This window comes from Lates calcarifer, linkage group LG3, assembly GCF_001640805.2.
Source record: "Lates calcarifer isolate ASB-BC8 linkage group LG3, TLL_Latcal_v3, whole genome shotgun sequence".
NCBI classification, from domain to species: domain Eukaryota; kingdom Metazoa; phylum Chordata; class Actinopteri; family Centropomidae; genus Lates; species Lates calcarifer.
This window is the reverse complement of record NC_066835.1, coordinates 1,609,676-1,628,811: the sequence shown is the minus strand read 5'-3', so window position 1 is coordinate 1,628,811 and position 19,136 is coordinate 1,609,676. Positions and strand designations below refer to the sequence as shown.

At 38.5% G+C, this 19,136-nt stretch overlaps 1 protein-coding gene across 1 annotated transcript in view; it reads left to right on the top strand.

Moving 5' to 3' along the window:
- col28a1a (collagen, type XXVIII, alpha 1a) overlaps positions 1-19,136 on the top strand; it is a 36,272-nt gene that overhangs the window by 3,472 nt on the left and 13,664 nt on the right. Inside the window, exons 4-21 of the mRNA XM_051069138.1 lie at positions 971-991; positions 1,165-1,224; positions 4,086-4,139; positions 4,235-4,279; positions 8,272-8,298; positions 8,519-8,563; positions 8,665-8,709; positions 11,558-11,611; positions 11,700-11,768; positions 11,884-11,952; positions 14,585-14,653; positions 14,864-14,932; positions 15,019-15,087; positions 15,186-15,254; positions 16,522-16,590; positions 16,688-16,759; positions 18,119-18,187; positions 18,482-18,553. Coding sequence (XP_050925095.1) covers positions 971-991; positions 1,165-1,224; positions 4,086-4,139; positions 4,235-4,279; positions 8,272-8,298; positions 8,519-8,563; positions 8,665-8,709; positions 11,558-11,611; positions 11,700-11,768; positions 11,884-11,952; positions 14,585-14,653; positions 14,864-14,932; positions 15,019-15,087; positions 15,186-15,254; positions 16,522-16,590; positions 16,688-16,759; positions 18,119-18,187; positions 18,482-18,553 — 1,047 coding nt within the window. The remainder of the gene's footprint in view (positions 1-970; positions 992-1,164; positions 1,225-4,085; positions 4,140-4,234; positions 4,280-8,271; positions 8,299-8,518; positions 8,564-8,664; positions 8,710-11,557; positions 11,612-11,699; positions 11,769-11,883; positions 11,953-14,584; positions 14,654-14,863; positions 14,933-15,018; positions 15,088-15,185; positions 15,255-16,521; positions 16,591-16,687; positions 16,760-18,118; positions 18,188-18,481; positions 18,554-19,136) is intronic.

Here is a 19,136-nt window from a genome sequence, read left to right as displayed (position 1 = left end):
ACTTCATGACTTGGTCTTTCTCCTGATACAGATTTTAGTTTTTGTTTTTTTATGAATTTGTAATATTTCTAAAAATGTGTTTTAACTTTATTAGTGAGGTTATTGGGTAGATTTATGGACAAAATGGCAAGCTTATCCTATTTGAAATTAAACCTACAACACAATAGGTTGTAGTAAATTGTGCAAAAAGTAAAGGGGTCTGAATTTATTTAAAGAAACTGTATCTCATTTGTTTAAGCAGCAAAAGCAGAGATGTAAACACACATTGTAGATATATTATTATATATATTGTTATAATGGTGATTTTTTTTTTTTACACAGTTTCTGTACCAATCAAAAAAAAACCATGTTGTATCAAATGAAAGTAGATGTAATGTAAGTAGACTTTATTACTATTGCAGAACCGGACTAGCTGTTTTACCTTGTTTTCAGTTTTTGTGCTAAGCTAAGTGGCTGCTGGCTGAGGATTTATGTTTAATGGGCATACATGAGAATGGTGGCAATCTTCTTATTTAACTCTCTATCAGAGAGCGAATGAGCGCGTTTCCCAAAATGGTGAATTACAGTGTGTTTTGGTGGGAAACTTTGAATGTGACAGACCTTTTTCACAGCAGACATTTCACATGTGGCAGCAGGAAAAGCGTCAGTGTAAATAAAGAAATGAAATGTTGGCTGTGTCAGTTTCAGGGTCCTGGTATTGTTCATGCTGGTTCACTGTCACACTTGTGTGACTTATTGGGACACTTAAATAGAGCTTAGTCATTGTGAATGCTATTAGTAACACATTTTGTGCTAGGGGAAACCAATTGTCTGCTGTGAAACAGGCCTATTATTGAACTGTGTTTTTTTTAAGTTAAAACTCCACATGATAATATAGAATAAGAACTGAATATGAATGTTTTTGTTTTACCATGTCAAAACTCAGTGGACATAATTTCTGAATAATACTATCTTTCTTTGTGTCTTTTAGAACAATGTTGTGAAAACTGGGGTAAGTAATATGAGTTCATTAAGAATATCATCCCAGTGATTATTTATTTACCTGACTGTAGAGTCTCTATGCAAAATGCAAATTCTTTTTTTCTGTTTTGTTTCCTTTACATCTAACAATGCACACTGTTGATGTTGGTTCATATTTTGCTTTTTCTTATATCTTTATTTTAGTGTCCACACCCAAAGACCTGCCTGTGTGAGAGGGGGGAGAGGGGTCACCCTGGATCTCCAGTGAGTAATATTTTGTTGATTTGAGTCATTTTATACTGTTTATATGATCTCAGCATTGCTCTCAGCACTGAGATCTCTGCTAACATCACACCTTCTGTGTTAGAATAATTTCTCCAAAATATTAGTATTCCATATATATGTAACTATGTGTTACACTCTGTATTATTATTAATTTACTCACCGCATATTATCATTGCATGTCTTGTATTGTGAAATTTTATCGTCATATTAGTGTGAATGCACTATAGTTTGAAAACTTTTGGCCACTTTTCTTCCGTACGTTTTTTGGCATCTAACTAGTCCCGCATACTTTGCTATTAAAACCATTCAACCATCAAAATGTTCAGCTCATTCAGGACATTTCTGCTTGTATTCAACTTTTTTGTACTATTTATAATTTTTGTAAGATTTAGATTTGTCTGCAAAATTCTTCTCATTCAAATGAATGGACAGAATTTTCAAATCCTCCAAAACTTCAGCCCCTTTAAACTTTTACTACTAGAAGTTCAGCTCTTAAGCTTGCATTGAACTTTTTGATATCTTGTACAGTTTTTGAAATTTTCATGCTCATTTCTGGCAATTTCTAAGTTTATAATGGGTGTGTATTGTGCTGGCTAGAGTGGGTGATGTCACAGTGTGACTCCCTAAGCCATAGGATTCACGGTTTTTGAGGTAGCAGCCTCTGATCACCAAGAGGAGCCCTCACCTGCTCCATTGATCTCCATATTATCTGGTTCTCTCTCTGTTCATAAAACAGCCAAACCAGGCCAGTTTTTAAACTGCCATCCTGTGGTCATTTTTCACTTTATCTACACAAATGACCCATGTCTGTGTTCAGTAAAGTCTCCTGGTGCTGGTAGTCACCTCATTTCATTGATAGCAGCTATGGTTTTTTGAATCAATAACACAAATTCCAGAGGTGGGTTGAGCCACCTCTCAGTATTGTGTAACTGTGAATGAGGGCCAGCTTACTGCAGCTGCCTGTACACAGGTGATGGACATTTGGTCATTAAGACCTCCTCTGCTCTCTGTGCTGTTTACACACACACACACACACACACACACACACACACACACACACACGCACGCACACATACATACAACTGAAACCTGCACATTTACACATGGGTTCATTGGTGGACTTCCCCTCCACACATTTCAACTTTAACCTGTTTTAACACACACATATACACACACACACACATGTACACACAACTGACACCTGCACATTAACACATTGGTCATTTTGATTGGTGATTTACCCTTACACACCCTCACCTCCTCTCTCTCTCTCTATTACCCTTTTTACATTTGTGCTTATTCAACTTTCTTCAACTCTTTATACTTTTTAATATGTTCAGCTTTGCTATTGCGATTTTGCTATTCAACTGAATAGTTCAGCTGTTGGTTTTAACTTCCAGCTTCTGCATCTATCCTCTCTCTGCTAATTTCCACATGTTTAATCATTGCTTCAGAAATTACTTTTGACTTCCAACTTCTATGTTTTTCTTCTTCATTTCCAGCATTGCTTCAGCGATCTATTCAGCTCTCCACATTCACACGCATTTCCACAGGAAATGCATTTTCCAGTTGATAGTAGACTTAAGTTGTAAGGCCCTCTATTGGCTACCAGAGGAATTTTCCATGGCACCATGAGATCATTTTGTAATTGTCTGGACATTACCATGACTGGGAATGAAAAAAAAAAGTTTGTTCTGATTGTGGTCCATGGATATCATGCCCATTAGATGAGATATGAGATACAGTGTGTTGTGTGTAATCAAGACATTGTGACCCAATGGCAGTGCTTGAGGTAAGGGTGAAGGCTTATCAAAAACAACAGGTATTATCTAGATATGGACATTAAACAAGATCTATTAACATTATCTTGCAGACTTACACTTGCACATACTGCAGTTTTCCAACAACAACAACAAAAAAAAACCTCCTTAAACCTACAATACAACAACCAATGAAATATGACCAGGAATTTAGTAAGCCAATCAGATCAAGAGCACAGCATTTTAAACACCAGAGACAAAATCAGAGAGGAGCTGACATGAAAAAGAAAATGCATGCTCACTCTCATGATTTATCTTGATGTATATAAGCATACAAATTTATTCCTGATCTCAGAAACAGCAGTTTGACAAAACAATCTCAAATCAACCACTAACTAGCTCAGACCATCTGATTAATTTCACCATCTGTGGGCCATACCAAGAACTCACTAAGCGATCCATTCACTCAGAGAAATTAAAAGTTTCTAGACTTTTACTTCAGAGTAGGTGTTAAAGTAGTCTTTTGGACTGACATCTGGCAGACTTTAGAGTCCACAGTAATGATAGTGTATATACTGTGTAGCTGTTGCTGAAAAAAGTAAAACTATATCTGTATCAGCTGCTGAGGTGTCTATTGGCTTCAGGTCATCAGTCACTTCCTCAGCCACACACAGCCTGGTAAACTTCACTCCTCCACCAGCACCAGCAGGTGTCTGGCCTGCATCCAAAGCACTACAGGGGAAAGATAGGAAAGAGCAGGAAATGTTTCCCACAATGCAAGTGTAGCAGGTGGTGAGAGGACCAGCTGAAAGGACTGTTTTTACTGGCAGCACTACTGAAGAGAGGCCCTTGGAAAAAAGCAAAGGTCAAGGATGGAAGATTAAGCATGAGCAAACACACAGGCTGCAATGATCTGAGAACCTTTTACTGAGGTTGTAGTTTATGTTGGACAGGGGTTACAGACAGGTCGCATGAGAATGCCCAATCTCACCTTTGCTTGTACATACAGAGAGATCAAAAACTAAAAAGGGCCCCCAAATATTCTCATTCTACGCAATGTTTCCGTTTACTTTCATCTAGGGGAAACCAGGGGAGCAGGGGTCTGATGGAGCACCAGGCCCAAAGGGATCTCGTGTAAGTCTCTATTGTCTCCAAATCCAGTGCTGGTAACAGAAAAATCCATGAAGTGACATTTGATGTACTGTTTTGTCTGGGCTCGGTCACTGTAGGGGGAACCTGGTATTAATGGACGTCCAGGAATGGAGGGCCTTGAGGTAATCATCAAATGTTTTTCTTAACTCTCTCTTGCCAAGGCTATAGGGTTTTCAAGCTGTCATGTCATTTTGAGTATGGTACATCACTACATTCTATTTTGAAAAGCATGGTGGGAGCTCCAAATTGATTATATTGAACCTTTTATTACAGAAAACAATGCAGTCTAATGAGAAATAGTGGTCCAATTTACCAAGCAAAATTCATTTTTTCATTTTTCTGACTGATTATACTTCTTTTCAGGTTTCATCTGTTTGTCTCACTCTCACTCGTGACATGTTCTTTCTGTTTGAGAATGAGTTGAAAAGATTCCAATTCATCTATTATCTGTGCATGACGTACAGAGCATGGGGCTCTGGAGGCAGTCACATAATGTCTGGAAGCAGGGGGAAATAGCTAGGTCACAACAATTTTTTGATGAACAAAATTACAGAGAAAAACTCTATTCGACAAAAATTACAGTATATTAACTTACCATCTCACGAAATGTGAACTTCCATGGCTTCTGCCATTTCTGGATACATGAGCTAACACATCACAACCTGTGAGCTTTCAGAAAATTCAGAGGTCCAAGGTAATGAGTGAATATCACAAGAGGGGAACGTTCATACAGACTCTTCTTGTAAACATGAACATGACCCCATTTGAAGGCATCAAGACACACTGAATGAGTCATGAATGTAGTTGAATAAGAGAGTTATTCGCAAGACCTCTCAGAAGTGAGAATGGAGAAGCGACGCATGTAGTGGAGCAAACAAATAGTTCCAGCATTGAACCCCATTCATTTTAAGTGTCCCTAGCATTTTCACTGGTAAGTTGATGAAATTACTGTATTTGTTGACACTTTATCATATTAGCTGACTTGTCATGAATCTAATGAATAATGATATTTTATGTAGCCAGCTTTAGTTAATGTTTATCATTCGATAATGGCTAGTTATAGCAGTTAGCTACTAGAGCAACTCTTCACTAGCTACCATAATCAGATGTCAGCTGGCCTACATTTACCACAATTAATTGCAGTTATAGATGTTCAATGATATTTAAAGTTTATCTTGAGTTTTTAGATTAGTTAAGTTAGCAACACTTAGTTGCAACCGTATTAGTACATCTTATTTCAATGAATGGTAGCTAGCGCAAGATATATGGCTAGCTTGTATCTAGCAAGGTTCCTCGGTTACTTCAGTCATTACACAGTTAGACAGTGCATCAGTGAAGAGTGATAATATCAGTGGCATGATCATAGTAAAAGAAAAGTATAACTACAGATAGATAACTTAAAATATTTTTCTGTTGAAGAGCTGATGAAACCATGAAAGACTGACCTTGATGACCCAGCGAGCCAGATTTCTACAAATGATTCAAAGAGCAACAAGGTATGGAACTGTCTGAAACAGCTCTCTGTATCCTCCCAAATAATCATAGAGTTGACTATGAGCTTGGATGTCATAGTGGTACAGAGGTTAGCACTGTCGTCAGAGGTCCAGGGTTCGAACCCTTCTTGGCCTAGTGCTTTTCTGAGTGGAGTTTGCATGTTCTCCCCGTTCCTGTGTGGGTTCTCTTCGGGTACTCCAGCTTCCTCCCACAATCCAAAAACATGCAGTTGACTCCAAATTGCCCGTAGGTGTGAATGTGAGCATGAATGGTTGTTTGCTTCCATGTGTCAGCTCTGTGATAGATGGGCTGATCTGCCCAGTCCAGTGTACCCTGCTTCTTGCCCAGTATCAGGTGAGATTGGCTCCAGCCACCCTTACAAACACTGAGTTGTATAGCTTATACCTTGTACCCAATAAACTGGCAACTGTAAGTTTGCAGGCCTCATAGAAACATGCCAACAATTTATACTCTAAGAACAGTGGAGTGCAAATACTAAAAATACTATAGTCCACCAACAATAATCCAGAAAAGCTCTCTTCCATATTTTGGCAAATATGTAAATAGTGTTCATACAGTTAATTTGAGCTACACAGGCGTTTATATGTCTTTGACCAAATAACTTTATTGGTCCTCAATTTGACACTGTGTGTGTGTGTGTGTGGTGTGTGCTTGTTTTTCTGTCTTTGTGAGGGCCAGTTTGAGCCTATATATAATAGTAAAACACTGATTTTAACTTGTAGTGGAATATTCATTTTATTTATTCTGAATACATCTTCCACCACTGTTTGCTTTTGGTAGGGAGTTGTCCTCACCAAGAGATTCAAGTAACTGCAGCATTACTTGCAGTGTGGAGTTTGAATGTTTTTGCTATTATTGTATGAACAAACATTTGACTCTGACACTGATTCTTGTGTGTGTTTCTGCAGATGTTTTGATCTGTGATCATCCGGTGAAGTTTATTGAGCGCTCATGGCCAAGGGTCCAAATTTCATTTTCTTCCTTCTGTTGCTGTGAAAGAATGCAATTGCCTTTTTAAACACTTGTATGCCTCATATTGTAAAATACATTTTTTTTTGTTGAATAAAATGTTGTATGCGAGTAATTATGACCATAGTGTAAGAAAAATATTAATGAAAAACAGTAAATGTATTCTGTCTTGTGGGAACAGGTCCCCTTCCCTCCAAAACTAAACACAGAAAAAACTGATTAATGCCATCTCTCCATCACCCCCCAGACAAAATCCTATTATATATATTCAGTATATGTAATCAAGGTATTAATCAATGCACGTCCACTGGTAATCAGAATAAGATCTCAGTTTATATAAAGCTGCCTACTTTGTCCAAAGTACCTCTACATGTTTCTAGGGCAATATCTCTGCTAGCCTGTCAGGTCAAAACTAGCTAGCTAGAAGATTTAGAACATTCAGCAGTGTTTTCATTTTTTTTTTTTTTTTACCAAATAAAACCATCTATGATCCTCAATATACTGTGACAAGAAAAAGTCAGTCAGTCAACTGTTTGGAATTACCGGTTTTTCTGCGTTAATTGGTTATAAAAACATTTACTGATTGAAAACTGGATTTAATAACTTACCAAAACTTATTTGACAGCAATAAGAGCTCCCAGTCTCTGTGGATAAGACCTCTCAGCTCTCTCAGCTCATTCCACAGCAGCTCTTTTGGGTTCTGACTGGACTACTCCAAAATCAGATTTCTTTGTTTGAAGTCATTCTGTAGTAGATGCTCTTTGATAATGGTAATTGTCCTGCTACATCACCCAGCTTCTACTGAGCTTAAGCTGGCTGCGAGGCAGCAAAGCAGTTTCAATTCATGATACTTCCTCCACTCTGCTTCACCTCTGGGATAATGTTTTCATCTTGGTATGCAGTACCCCTTTTATGTCATTTGACTACAACCTTAGTTTCATCAGTCAGTCCTCAAAATGATTTGATTTGATGTTAACCAGCTCCAATGATTCCTTTAAGTCTTTATCTGTTACTATGAGCTTCTTTTATACTTCACTCAGTATTCTGCTTTGTGCCTTTGGAGTCATCTTAGCCAGGCCCCCATTTCTAGACAGAATAGCTAAAGAACTAAATCATCTCCTTTTACAGTTTGACTGATGAATATCCGAAGTCTTCGAGATGTCTCTGTGACCCTTTCCAGCTTTATGCAAATCAACAATACTTGGTCATAAATCTTCTGACATGGCTCACATCAGCAGAGTCTCCTCATGAACAGCAAATTCAAAATGTTTTGAGTGTTTTAAGTAAAAGTAGCTCTAATCCAAGTCATCAATATAGACAAGAACAATATAATGACTTGTATGTTAAAATATCTTGTGTTTGTTTGTAACTAAAACTTAGATTAAGATCTGACCATTCTATAAGACATATTTATATGTAAATGCTGTAACTCCTTAGGGTTCATTTTATTTTTCTTACCACTGTATTTGTCTTTGAAATCTCCTGTGCTCCCACCTGCACATTATGCACATTGTAATTATACTATGTTGATGTTGATTGGTTGAGGCTTTCTTTTAGCATGACCTTTTATTGACAGTCAACTGTCTGAGCTAAACATTGGAAATATGATTTAACCCTTCTTTTTTTATAGGGTCAACCTGGCAACAAAGGGGAAAAGGTATGCAAATGTCATAAAGATAAGCAAATTCTTCTTCTTCTTCTTATATAAATGTAAGTCTATTTCTATCAGTTTTTGTATGGATACATGATTTCGACATATGAAATCCAATGAATATACACATTGCTACTTATCATCGTTTCAGTGTAACAAACACTGAACAGTATTAGACAGTTTGACTTGGTTAACTTAGTATCTTCATTGGTTTTGTTTTTTTTAGGGAGAACAGGGTGAATGTGGTGCCCCTGGTAAAAAGGGAGATCAAGTAAGTTTTTTTTTTATAATTAATTACTTCATTTTTATTTAATTGGCATCATGTGACCATCTATGTAAATACAGTGATATTGTATTAAGGTTTTTCTTTAGGGTGCAGATGGACCTCCTGGCCCCAAAGGCCCCAAAGGAGAAAAGGTAGAGTTTTTTCATCTTTTGCATATAGTGCATATTTAAATGACTGGGCTGTAGATATTCTATATGTAGATATTCTCTCACACAGAGCCTCAGTTAATAGTAGTTCCACAGAACAAATGTCTTCTCTCACACTGAACATTGATTATTGTAATTACTGTGAGTGGCAAGGATTCAATTTTAGTAACCAATCTCATTAATATACATCCACATCCACAGTAATGGAGTATACAATATGATTTAGATTCAAATAATAAGTTCATATAGTCTACAATTAACAATTAAAACTGAGCTGACATTTACATGGAGGACATTGAGACACTTTAAATGCAGTAGACATAGTTAGCCTATCTTAGCATAAAGAGTGAGAGCAGGGGAAACAGCTAGCTTGACAATGTTTAAAGTTGAAAAATATACCTACAAACACACACATTCTATCATATGTATTTAATCTGTACACAGACAGAACTGGAAAAATAACAAAACAAACAAACAAAAAAAAAATCAGTAGCCAGGCACAGTGAGTGCGCACAAGCATCCCATAATCTTGTCGTTACAATGAGGTTGCCATTGCTACTGTTGTGCCTGTACAGAGACCAAAACCTGTGCTTACTGACCATATCTGGCAACATCACACAAAATCACAAATATATTTACATTTCTGTTTGTGAACAGGTCAAACAAACAAGACCTGTTGTGTTAATTAGTAGGCAATGGAGGTGTTCACTGCTGTATTTTAAGTTAGATAGAGCCAGGCTAACTGTTTCCCCATGCTTCCAGTGTTTATGCTAAGGTAGGATCTTCACATCTCACTGTCAGAAAGAAAGTGAATAAGTGCATTTCCCAAAATGTTGACCCATCCCTTTAAGAAATGTGAGATTAATATTCATTCAAAAAATATCAGTTTCTAGAATTTCAGGCAGATTTGTTGTGGGAGTAGGTGTGTGGCCTTTTTCAGTTGGCAGCAACCTTCAATGTTGATTTTAAAAGCTTGATATCACCATTATGGAATACACCTATAAAACAGACATGTTTCAATGTAAGAATTGAAAATATCTCAGTACGTATGAGTCTCATCTGAATGGGTGTGTGGTCGAATTGAAAGATTCCTGTGTCCCCCACATCCGCGTTGAAACAATCAGTACTCCAGTGAAAACCACACACTCGGAGTCCATCTCCTGCTCTGCACTTGTGGAATGTGAGCTGTGGATTAGGTCTTATCCCCCTCCTAATGTAGCCTTTCTAAAGCAGGGAATCCAAGCTTGCAATGTTTGGTTGTAGTCTTTGAGCAGACGTTGTCCCAGAGGATTAGGATTTGGGCACATGTTATCCATTCACTCTCTCCTTAAATGCTTGTTGCCCCCTTCAGCATTGGTAGAGCAGCCACCATTATCAGAGTGCCAGTGGGTTTTATATCCATCTCATCTAAAATGTACCTACACAGTCAAAGGCTTATTCATAAACTTTTTATTCCTAAGCATTCACCATTACGCATTCACCATCAATGTATCCATATTCACCATGCCTTGAAAAAGTCTTATACTTTATATCACTATTCACTACTATTCATATTCTCTCAATTTAAAGGACCAGCTTGACTTTTTTTTGGCCCATTTACTTCTACTTACTTTCTGTTTTCCAAATCAGACTTTTGCCATGTTGGTTATTAATGAAACTGCACTGACACTGGAACACCTTTGAAGAATAAAAATGTCAGGCATGTACACTAATAGGTAAAGGCTATAACTTTAGAATAGCAGTGTTTAGCTGTCAGAAACAGACATCCTGATACAAGGCGAAGAAAAATATATGCAATAAACAGATATAATAGGATGGAGTACAGTGATAATACTGAACTAAAATGACAACCCAAATCTCCCACAAGAGAAAAGTACAAAGTGAATTGGTGAAGAGGGCCACAAAGATGTTATAGTAGAGGCAAACTTTGGAAGCATTCTCAGTCAGGAACCAAGAAGTGCAGTGATGCTTACAGTTAGCATTATGTCTCCTTGGGGTATATTATTATAGTAAATGCAAAGCATAGCAAGACATCTGAAAACTCAAATTGATTTGAAATATCAACAGCATTGGAAAAAAGCACACATCATCATGGTTATGACTTCACAAAATATTCACAATTTATGATAAAACTGCCCCCAGCTGGCTTGAATTATAAGCATAGGTATTATACCTGATTTTTTGGTTCCTTCTCAATTAAATAATGTGGAATTTCCATCAAAGCGTCATGTGAAGCAGACATTCCTCTTAGTGTCCAGCAGAGGGCAGTGGTAGCTCACCAGCAGAGTGAGGGACACTGATCCCAGTGTTCTAGGTATCGTGCCTGATCAACAGTTAAATGAAAACATGCTCAGTATTCTCTAAGGTGAATTGAAATGAATGGAAAATGTCTGTTTGGCTGGTAGAATAACCAGGTTCACATTTACACACCAAAGTCTGTTTTCAGGTGTTGGGAAATACTAGTGCATGTGAAAAGAAGTTGTACAAGGCCGTTTTGTAGCTCCAGAGGTAGCAGTGTCAAGTCTGATAAATGTCCTTGAGTAATGTCACTGGATGAACATCAGCCAGGGCTCCTCTGTTTGAGGCTAGAAACTCCAGGCTACATTAACTGCCACTTTCCCAAAAGAAAAAGGAAAAGACACAACCCTTGCATTACCTTTACCGTCATTTTAACTCTGTAATAAAGGCGAAGACCATAATATGATCAGTGTCTTAATTTCTGTACCAAGAATATCAAATAATTATTATTGTTAAAAAAACTTTTTAAAATTACAATGACATTTATTGAATCAAATGTATCTACTTGCCTTTTCCTATGTTGCTCCTGTGTCAGGGAACTATGGGAGGACTTGGAGACCAGGGTCCAGAGGGGCCATCCGGCTCTAAAGTAAGAATGCTGGCAGTCAAGTTTTAGATTTCACTAAGTTCACGGGTTGAAGGGCATGTTTGTAAGTTTAATTGCAATTCCTTTAAAGGGTGAACGAGGACCAAGGGGTGCACCTGGACCTCCAGGAGATAATGGCATTGGGTTCCCTGGTCCTAAGGTAAATTTCTGTTAGCTTAAGAATTGGATTAAATAAGGACATTTTTTCTTCTCAAACTACCTGCAGGATGGCCAAGGCATTTCCTATGTGTGCCTCATACAACTTTACTTTTCAGGGTGACAAAGGGAACCATGGAAGACCAGGTCCACCTGGACCAACGGGTACTGGAGAGCCAGGGATGACAGTGAGTTCGCAAAACTAAATAAAATTATAGGGACTGCTCTTACGGCTGATATCTTTAAACTCTTACCCTAGCCCATACCTGTGGGCTACTTCACTCAAAAAAGAAACATTATGTAGACATTATCACTCATCGTTTCTCATCAGTGTGGATGGGTAAATAAAAAATGTTTGTGGGTAGTAATCTGGGGTGACCCATAAAAAAATCCTCAGTGTACTGTATACACATAGTGATGTGTTCTCTCCAAAAAATACTGAACTTTCACTGTACATTTTATGGTGATTGAAATGGTGGTTGAAATTGAGGAGCAAAGAAAGGAACCACAGAGAGTTTTGAAAGGATGCTGTCATAAAACCTTATTTTTATATTAAACTCTTTAGATCTTGTATGTTTTTAAATTATCAGTGAATTGAACTGAGTAAACGTGAGTTGCAACTCAGCCTGTTTGCCACTCTCTGGACAACATCAGAGAATATGACATGTGACTGCTCTTGTTTAAGCATTTTTATTGGTTTTAACTAACAGTTCCGTTATTTTGGAGTGGAGGAGTGAAATTCAGCTGTGAGTTATTCAAGACTGGACTCGGAGCAGTTGGCTGTGTGTGTGGACAGTTAAAAGAGGATTTCCACCACCTGAAGTCAGAGCTTTGAAAAAAGGATCAGCTGGCTGAAAACTTTGTAGCTGCTGCCCAGTCTAATTACAATTTGCGGTCCTCCAGTATTGCTCTCAGCTTCTACAACCACCCTTCCCTGGTTAGCCTCATTGTGTGCTGGCACTACAGGCCCGGAGGGTCCGCCAGCCGAGGTGAGTGGCCATTCCTCCATATACAACCTGGTTGTGGAAGGTCCTGGTACCACCACTGCTGCTGCATTAGAACAAGACATTACAACTCTGATGGTAATCCAGAGACTGGAACCAGGCTCATGGCCCTGATTCACAGCTCCACTCTTAGGCTGACTCTGGTCAGAGGTTGTATGCTGCCGCTGATGGGTGGGAGATGTTTCTCCACATTCTCTGACCACTTCTCCTTCCTGATGGCCCACACAAAGAGCAAAATTTACAACCTATTTGACCATGATCTGTTCTCAAACTGCAGTGATCCAGCACAGAGATGCACTGTTTATTTAATGAACAGTACTCCTCTGTACTGGATGGCTGTTGAATCCTCACGTTGGATTAATGAGTCATTTTGTAGTTTTAAGCTGAAAATCTAGTCTAGACCCCACTCTCCCTTTGAATTATAGGCCTTTATCAAAGCTGCCTCTTGTATCCAAACTGCTGGAAAAAATGTAGCCAAGCAGCTTATAGCTGTTTTAGAAACACTTAAACAGCTTTTCTGAAAGTCACTAATGACACAATCTCGGTTTCAGATGATGGGAAATGCTCTATGTTGCCATTATTTGACCTCAGCTCTGCTTTTGATACTGTCAATCATGCTATTTTGTGAAATAGGCTAAACCAGTTGGTGGGTATCCTTGGGTCTTGGAATGGTTCTCATCCTATCTTGCTGATTGGAGTTTTAGGAGTTTTTGGGTCCCCATGGGTCAGTTCATGGCAGTGCCTCTGCCATGCAGTGTCCCACAGAGTTCTGTTCAGGATCCTGTGTTGTTTTCTTTGCTATGTCCTGGACAGATCATTAGCCGTTCATCATCATTTTTATGCTGATGATATTCAGCTGAATTGCTCTTTTAAACCAGGCGAGAGAAACCAATTGTCCCTTTTAAATGAATGTTTGGATTCTATTAAGATTTGAGAGGCTAACAACTGCTGACAGCTAAAAGCTAAAGAGAAAGAAGCTCTTATAACAGCTCCTGAAAACTTAGTTCCAAACATCACACAGTATTCCAGTTTCGTGCTCATGTTTTTTCCAGTTGAGGAACATTGCTAAACTAAGATCTGTGGTGACCAACATTGAGATGAAGATGGTTATTCATGCTTTTATTTCTCCTTGTTTAGACTGTTGTAATGTTCTTTTTACCTGTTACCTTAGCAAAACTTCATTGAACTATCCAAATGGTAAATGGCAGGTCTGGGGGGTTGAAGGGACAAACATGGCTGGAGACAGGGGCCGAATGGAACTGTGGAGCAGATTCTAACAGCAACATGGGCTTAAATTCCAGGAATGCCATGTATTTGACGCTCCATGCACAAGTGTCACTGCTTCCCAACTGAGCAGCAAGTCCTTTACCAAAGGCAAAGATCCTGTGTTATAATAACATAATTTCTACACAAGAGGCAGGCTTAGCAGGGCTTTTCTTTGATTAAGACCACCTAAATTAAAAGGAATGCTGTTAATAGTATAATGTCCTGGTTACTCTGCATGATCTACAAACTTTTTTTTTTTCAATTATCATTTTCAGTTCAGCACCACTTCCATTGTTCTCCACATGGGGAAGGGAGTTCAACTATGTTCTCTTTATAGATTTGGGTGACATGGCTTTTAATCCCTGCCATTACAAATGCAGAATAGAGAAATGGATTAGTCCATTTCAGCACAGTAACTCTAATGAATTTTCGCGATTCACCTTGGATTTTTATCAAGGTTGCATTAGTAAACACTTAGTACAGTGATAGCTAATTAAATATCTGTGAATTCCATATTTAACATTCACTATATCTGTGTTCATGTGTTTAGGGTCCAGCAGGGCCACCAGGAATGCAAGGATCTCCAGGGTTTCCAGGTGAGGGTCTCCCAGGGCCCAAGGTAAGTTCCAGGACATGCTTGTTCACTCCAACTTTATTACTTAACAGAAAATACACTAATGTAACTAACTAACTGAATAATGTAACTGCTGACTGCTCTGGTCACATGTGACTCATACTTTATATTATGATAGTATGATTATATTTGTATTGGTTAAACATCCCTCTCAGTCTTCCTCTTGACTTACCACTGCCAGTGTGTTTCTTACAGGGTGAAAGGGGGTATGAGGGTCCTAAGGGCAGTCGTGGACCTCCAGGATTAGGGTACAAAGGTGATAAGGTAAGCAAGGTAAACAATTGCAAACCTGCAAACCTGTGATGCTATAAAGGATGACCTGTCTGACCTCTCACCTGTCTAACCCTCAGGGAAACACAGGAGCCCCTGGCCTGCCAGGTTTATTGGGGTTTCCAGGGGCAGGTGTCCAAGGAGAAAAGGCAAGGCTAATGAAAATGATTGGAGTTTGCTTCCTCTATTTATTCTTTATTTGTGTAATTACATAAACTTAAATTCTGATTTTCCTCCCTGGCTTTAGGGGGATCAAGGGCCCACTGGGCCTTCTGGTCCCAGGGGACCTCCTGGACTGGGTATAGTTGGACCAAAGGTTAGTAGATGAGGATCAGCAGAGAACTGATAGTGTGGCTTTTATATTGTTTCTAGTTATGAGTGATATGTTAATCAGGTATCAGGTAATCTAAACCTTATTCACTAAATTCATCAGAAATATGGATATATATGGAACTTTAAAACAGTGTAATATTTGAAAGAACAAGTAATACAATACTCTTCTTACAAATTGGAATTCATAAGAATTCATAAGCAATGAAGACACTCTTCCTTAATTCAGTATATTTTTCCTGCTACAGCCTGACTTCATCTGGTGTGACCCATAGTTGTGGCTAATGCTCGCTAAAGTTAGCTAATTTTAGATAGATCATTCTGTCTAAATCTGCTGATTTTCTGCTAAATTTGCTGATTTAGTAGCATGTTTCAGTGGTGGAAGAAATACTCTGCTCTATTCAAGTTAAGGTCCTTTTGTGTGTGTGTGTGTGTGGGGGGCCTTTGGGGTTCTACTGTGGAACAATGTACAACTTTATCATGAGCTGGAGAAAAGATGATCACCAGGAATACAGAAGTCTGGGGCAGAAGTATTGTGGTATGCTAGCAGCGATGATAACCAATGCAGTGACAGTGACTTGAGTAGTGCTAGACCAAAGTTCTGAAGATGTTGGATTTAACAGGATGAATATAACTCCAGGTGCCACATGGTTGCAATACACTTCTGTCCAAATTATGCCCTAAATCTACAGGTGTTAAGATCCTATTGGCTACTCAAATCTTACCATTGTCACATGTTCTTACCTAATAACTGTCACATATATCTTGTCCTTTTCTTTACCTAGCTCATCCTTGACTGAAACTTGAGTTGGACAGTATTGTCTAAGTTTATGTCTTCGTCTGCATCCTTATATGTAAGACCTTGGTTATCCCAATAACAGCAAGAAGTGTCTCCAAACACTGATTTTGCTAGAAATAGGTCAAATGTGGCAAGAAACAAGCTTTCAGATGGTCAGACAGGTTGTAAAAAAATTAACCGTCACATTATCTGAATCACTTAATTTTGAGATGAGAAGGTTGAACCAGGAAGTAAATGATGCTGCAAATGATGATAGATTTGTTTCAACATATAATTTAGATAATAGTTTTACTGTATATTTTCATTTTACTTTCACAGTCAGTCTAATCATTTCCCCTTTAGGTTGTAAAAATTTAAAATCGCAGATTAACCTGCCTCTAACTAGAGCAGTAAAAGCTACCTCTTGCATCTTTCAGTTCTTGTTCATCTGATGTCAGTGATTTGTGTTTCCCAGGGTGACCAGGGTTTCCCCGGAGAACCCGGACCTCAGGGAGATAGGGGTGTTGGTGAGTCAGGCCCAAAGGTAAGGCAACCAAACTCATCTTGAATAAAGCATGTCCACAGTGGGAACTAATGAAACACAGTAGATGTTTTGGGTTTGTGCATGTGTGATTTTCTAGGGGGAGCCAGGACCAGATGGGACTGCTGGGATACCTGGTATTCCTGGTGAGGATGGAGCCGCTGGGCCTAAGGTGAGTCAGTACTGGAGGTCAGAGGTCACATGTTGTAAAATTACAAGGTTTAATTTGCAGTTCAGAGACTGAACACACCCCAGTTACTAAACCGTTGTGCTTCTTATATTATAAATGGGAACTCCTAAAAGAAGACAAATGAAGGTGAATGCAGGTAATTAAGTTAGTAACATTGTTTGCTTTTTTCACAAACAATCATTAAACCTACTGATTTTTGATCTGTTTGTCTGGAAGCTAACTCATCAACATGAATTCAAACTCTAGCTGTTTAACTAATCAAATAAGTATCCACTGTGCACTGAAATGTTGTATTAATGGCCCCACTCAGACAACTTTGTATGTATTACATACATTCAGGTCACAGAGGCAACCATCTGGATGAAAACATATTCTGTCTGCTAAATGATAAAGTATTTTTATCTTGTTTCCCAAGATCCCCTGTGTTTGCTAATTAAAACAATTTGCTGGCCACCTGGATAGGAAACAGAAGAGCAACTTCTGTAACAAGTTAAAAATCTTATTTATCATTCAGCAAACAGAATACTTTTTCATCCAGATGATTAGAATAGTCTTTGAGGACACTTGAAACACCAGAACAGTAAATAAATAAATAATAAATAATACAAATAAATAAACAATAAAACAATAAATAATTGTATCCAACCTTTTGGCTTTTTCAAACTCAAACATATGCTAATACAGTACGCGAGAGGCACAGGCTGGCTCATTTATGGATATCATTATTATTAAAGCACTGGGGCATTCTGACCAGTCATCATGACTGTAACATGACTGTGACACATGGATCTATTCAGCACTGATGTGTAAATGTTTCTGCTGTAGAGGAACATGTCTCATTGTCCTCCAGCTCTGTCAGTCCTTCACACTTCATCTTATATGATAAAACTGATTTGATACAAAACAGTGCCAAAGATAATAGTTTTCTGTGCTTGTGTCAGGTCACATGACCTCCTCTAGAATGTGAACGTGTTTTCCCAAATTTGAGAACTCAATAATGGCCTGTGTGGACCTGTCAGGACAGTGACATTTGATATTTGTTTACTGTTGCTGGCAATGCCTTTTTGCCAGTATTTTGTTTCAACAGGAAGTACATCACATTAAGAAATTAGAGAAGCAAATCATTGTTCTTTTAAAGAGTAACTACACCCAGGCTGAAAATCCTGCTTGACCTGATCTCTCTGTTCAATCCTGCTCTGCCTGTGGTCAGAATTAAATATTTTTTGCAAATCTAATCATTGGAAGTGAACTGTCACAGCAAACACTAACTAGCTTGTAATTCACTTGAAAATGTAATTTTGTTTAATACTGTGATGCTGTTTCATGTGTTGTTTAATCTAGGGAGAGATGGGGTTGCCAGGTCTGAGAGGCATAGAGGGAGCACCGGGGAAAGGTATCCCTGGAGAAAAGGTAATCTGTAATCACTCACAGTGCAGCTGATGCCCAAATACAGTATTACAGTTCCAGTCTCCTGGAGTATATGCTGATTCCATGTATGCAAAAGTAGAGTCACATTATAGATGCAAACAGCGATAGCCTCACTGACTTAGACCTACACAGACAAAGTTGATTGAGTGAGTTGTTGGATTTACCTTTCATAGCAGAGATGTCAGTGAGCTTTTTGAATGAATCATACTGTACCATTCTACTATGGCAGCAGAGATGCAGTGATGTATGACCTCATGTGTATTTGCTCTTCCACAGGGAGACAGAGGTGACCGAGGGCCAAGGGGACTTTCAGGGTCTCCAGGTCCAGTTGGCCCTGCTGGAGCTAAGGTCTGTGAAATACTGGTTACTCATAAGTACTCAGGTTCATATGTCAGCTTGCTGTAGTTGAGACATCCAGCACTCAAATTATTCAAGCTATTCAGATTAAGGTAGCTGCTCTTTAGAGCTTTCCAGTCCCTTTTAGCATATTGTTTTTGTTTTACCACTTACAAACTCTGCTCATACGACCTCACCCAAGAAGCTCTGAAAACTTGAGTATTTAGTAGCTAAAGAGCCAAATGTTTGTCTCTGTGGTTGAGAGTTATTAAAGCTGCAGCACATTAAACAGCCTGTAAATGTAACTGCAAATATCACTTGGGTCCAGTTAGATGGCCCTACGAGTGTGTTCCTTACTCTTAATATCAATATAATTAAAGTTTTTATACTGCTTATGTCAACCACAAATGGGAGTGTGGGACACAAATCAAGGAGTGTATCTTTAAACTGATGTAAAATACAATTTTAGACTTTTAACTGGGAAAATATGTTTGATGTTACCAGTAAGAAAGACACTACAGGTCTGAGACAAAAGCTTTTGTGCTGCAGTTTTAGAGAAGACTTGAGAAATGTTTTCTCTGCTTACTTGCTCTTT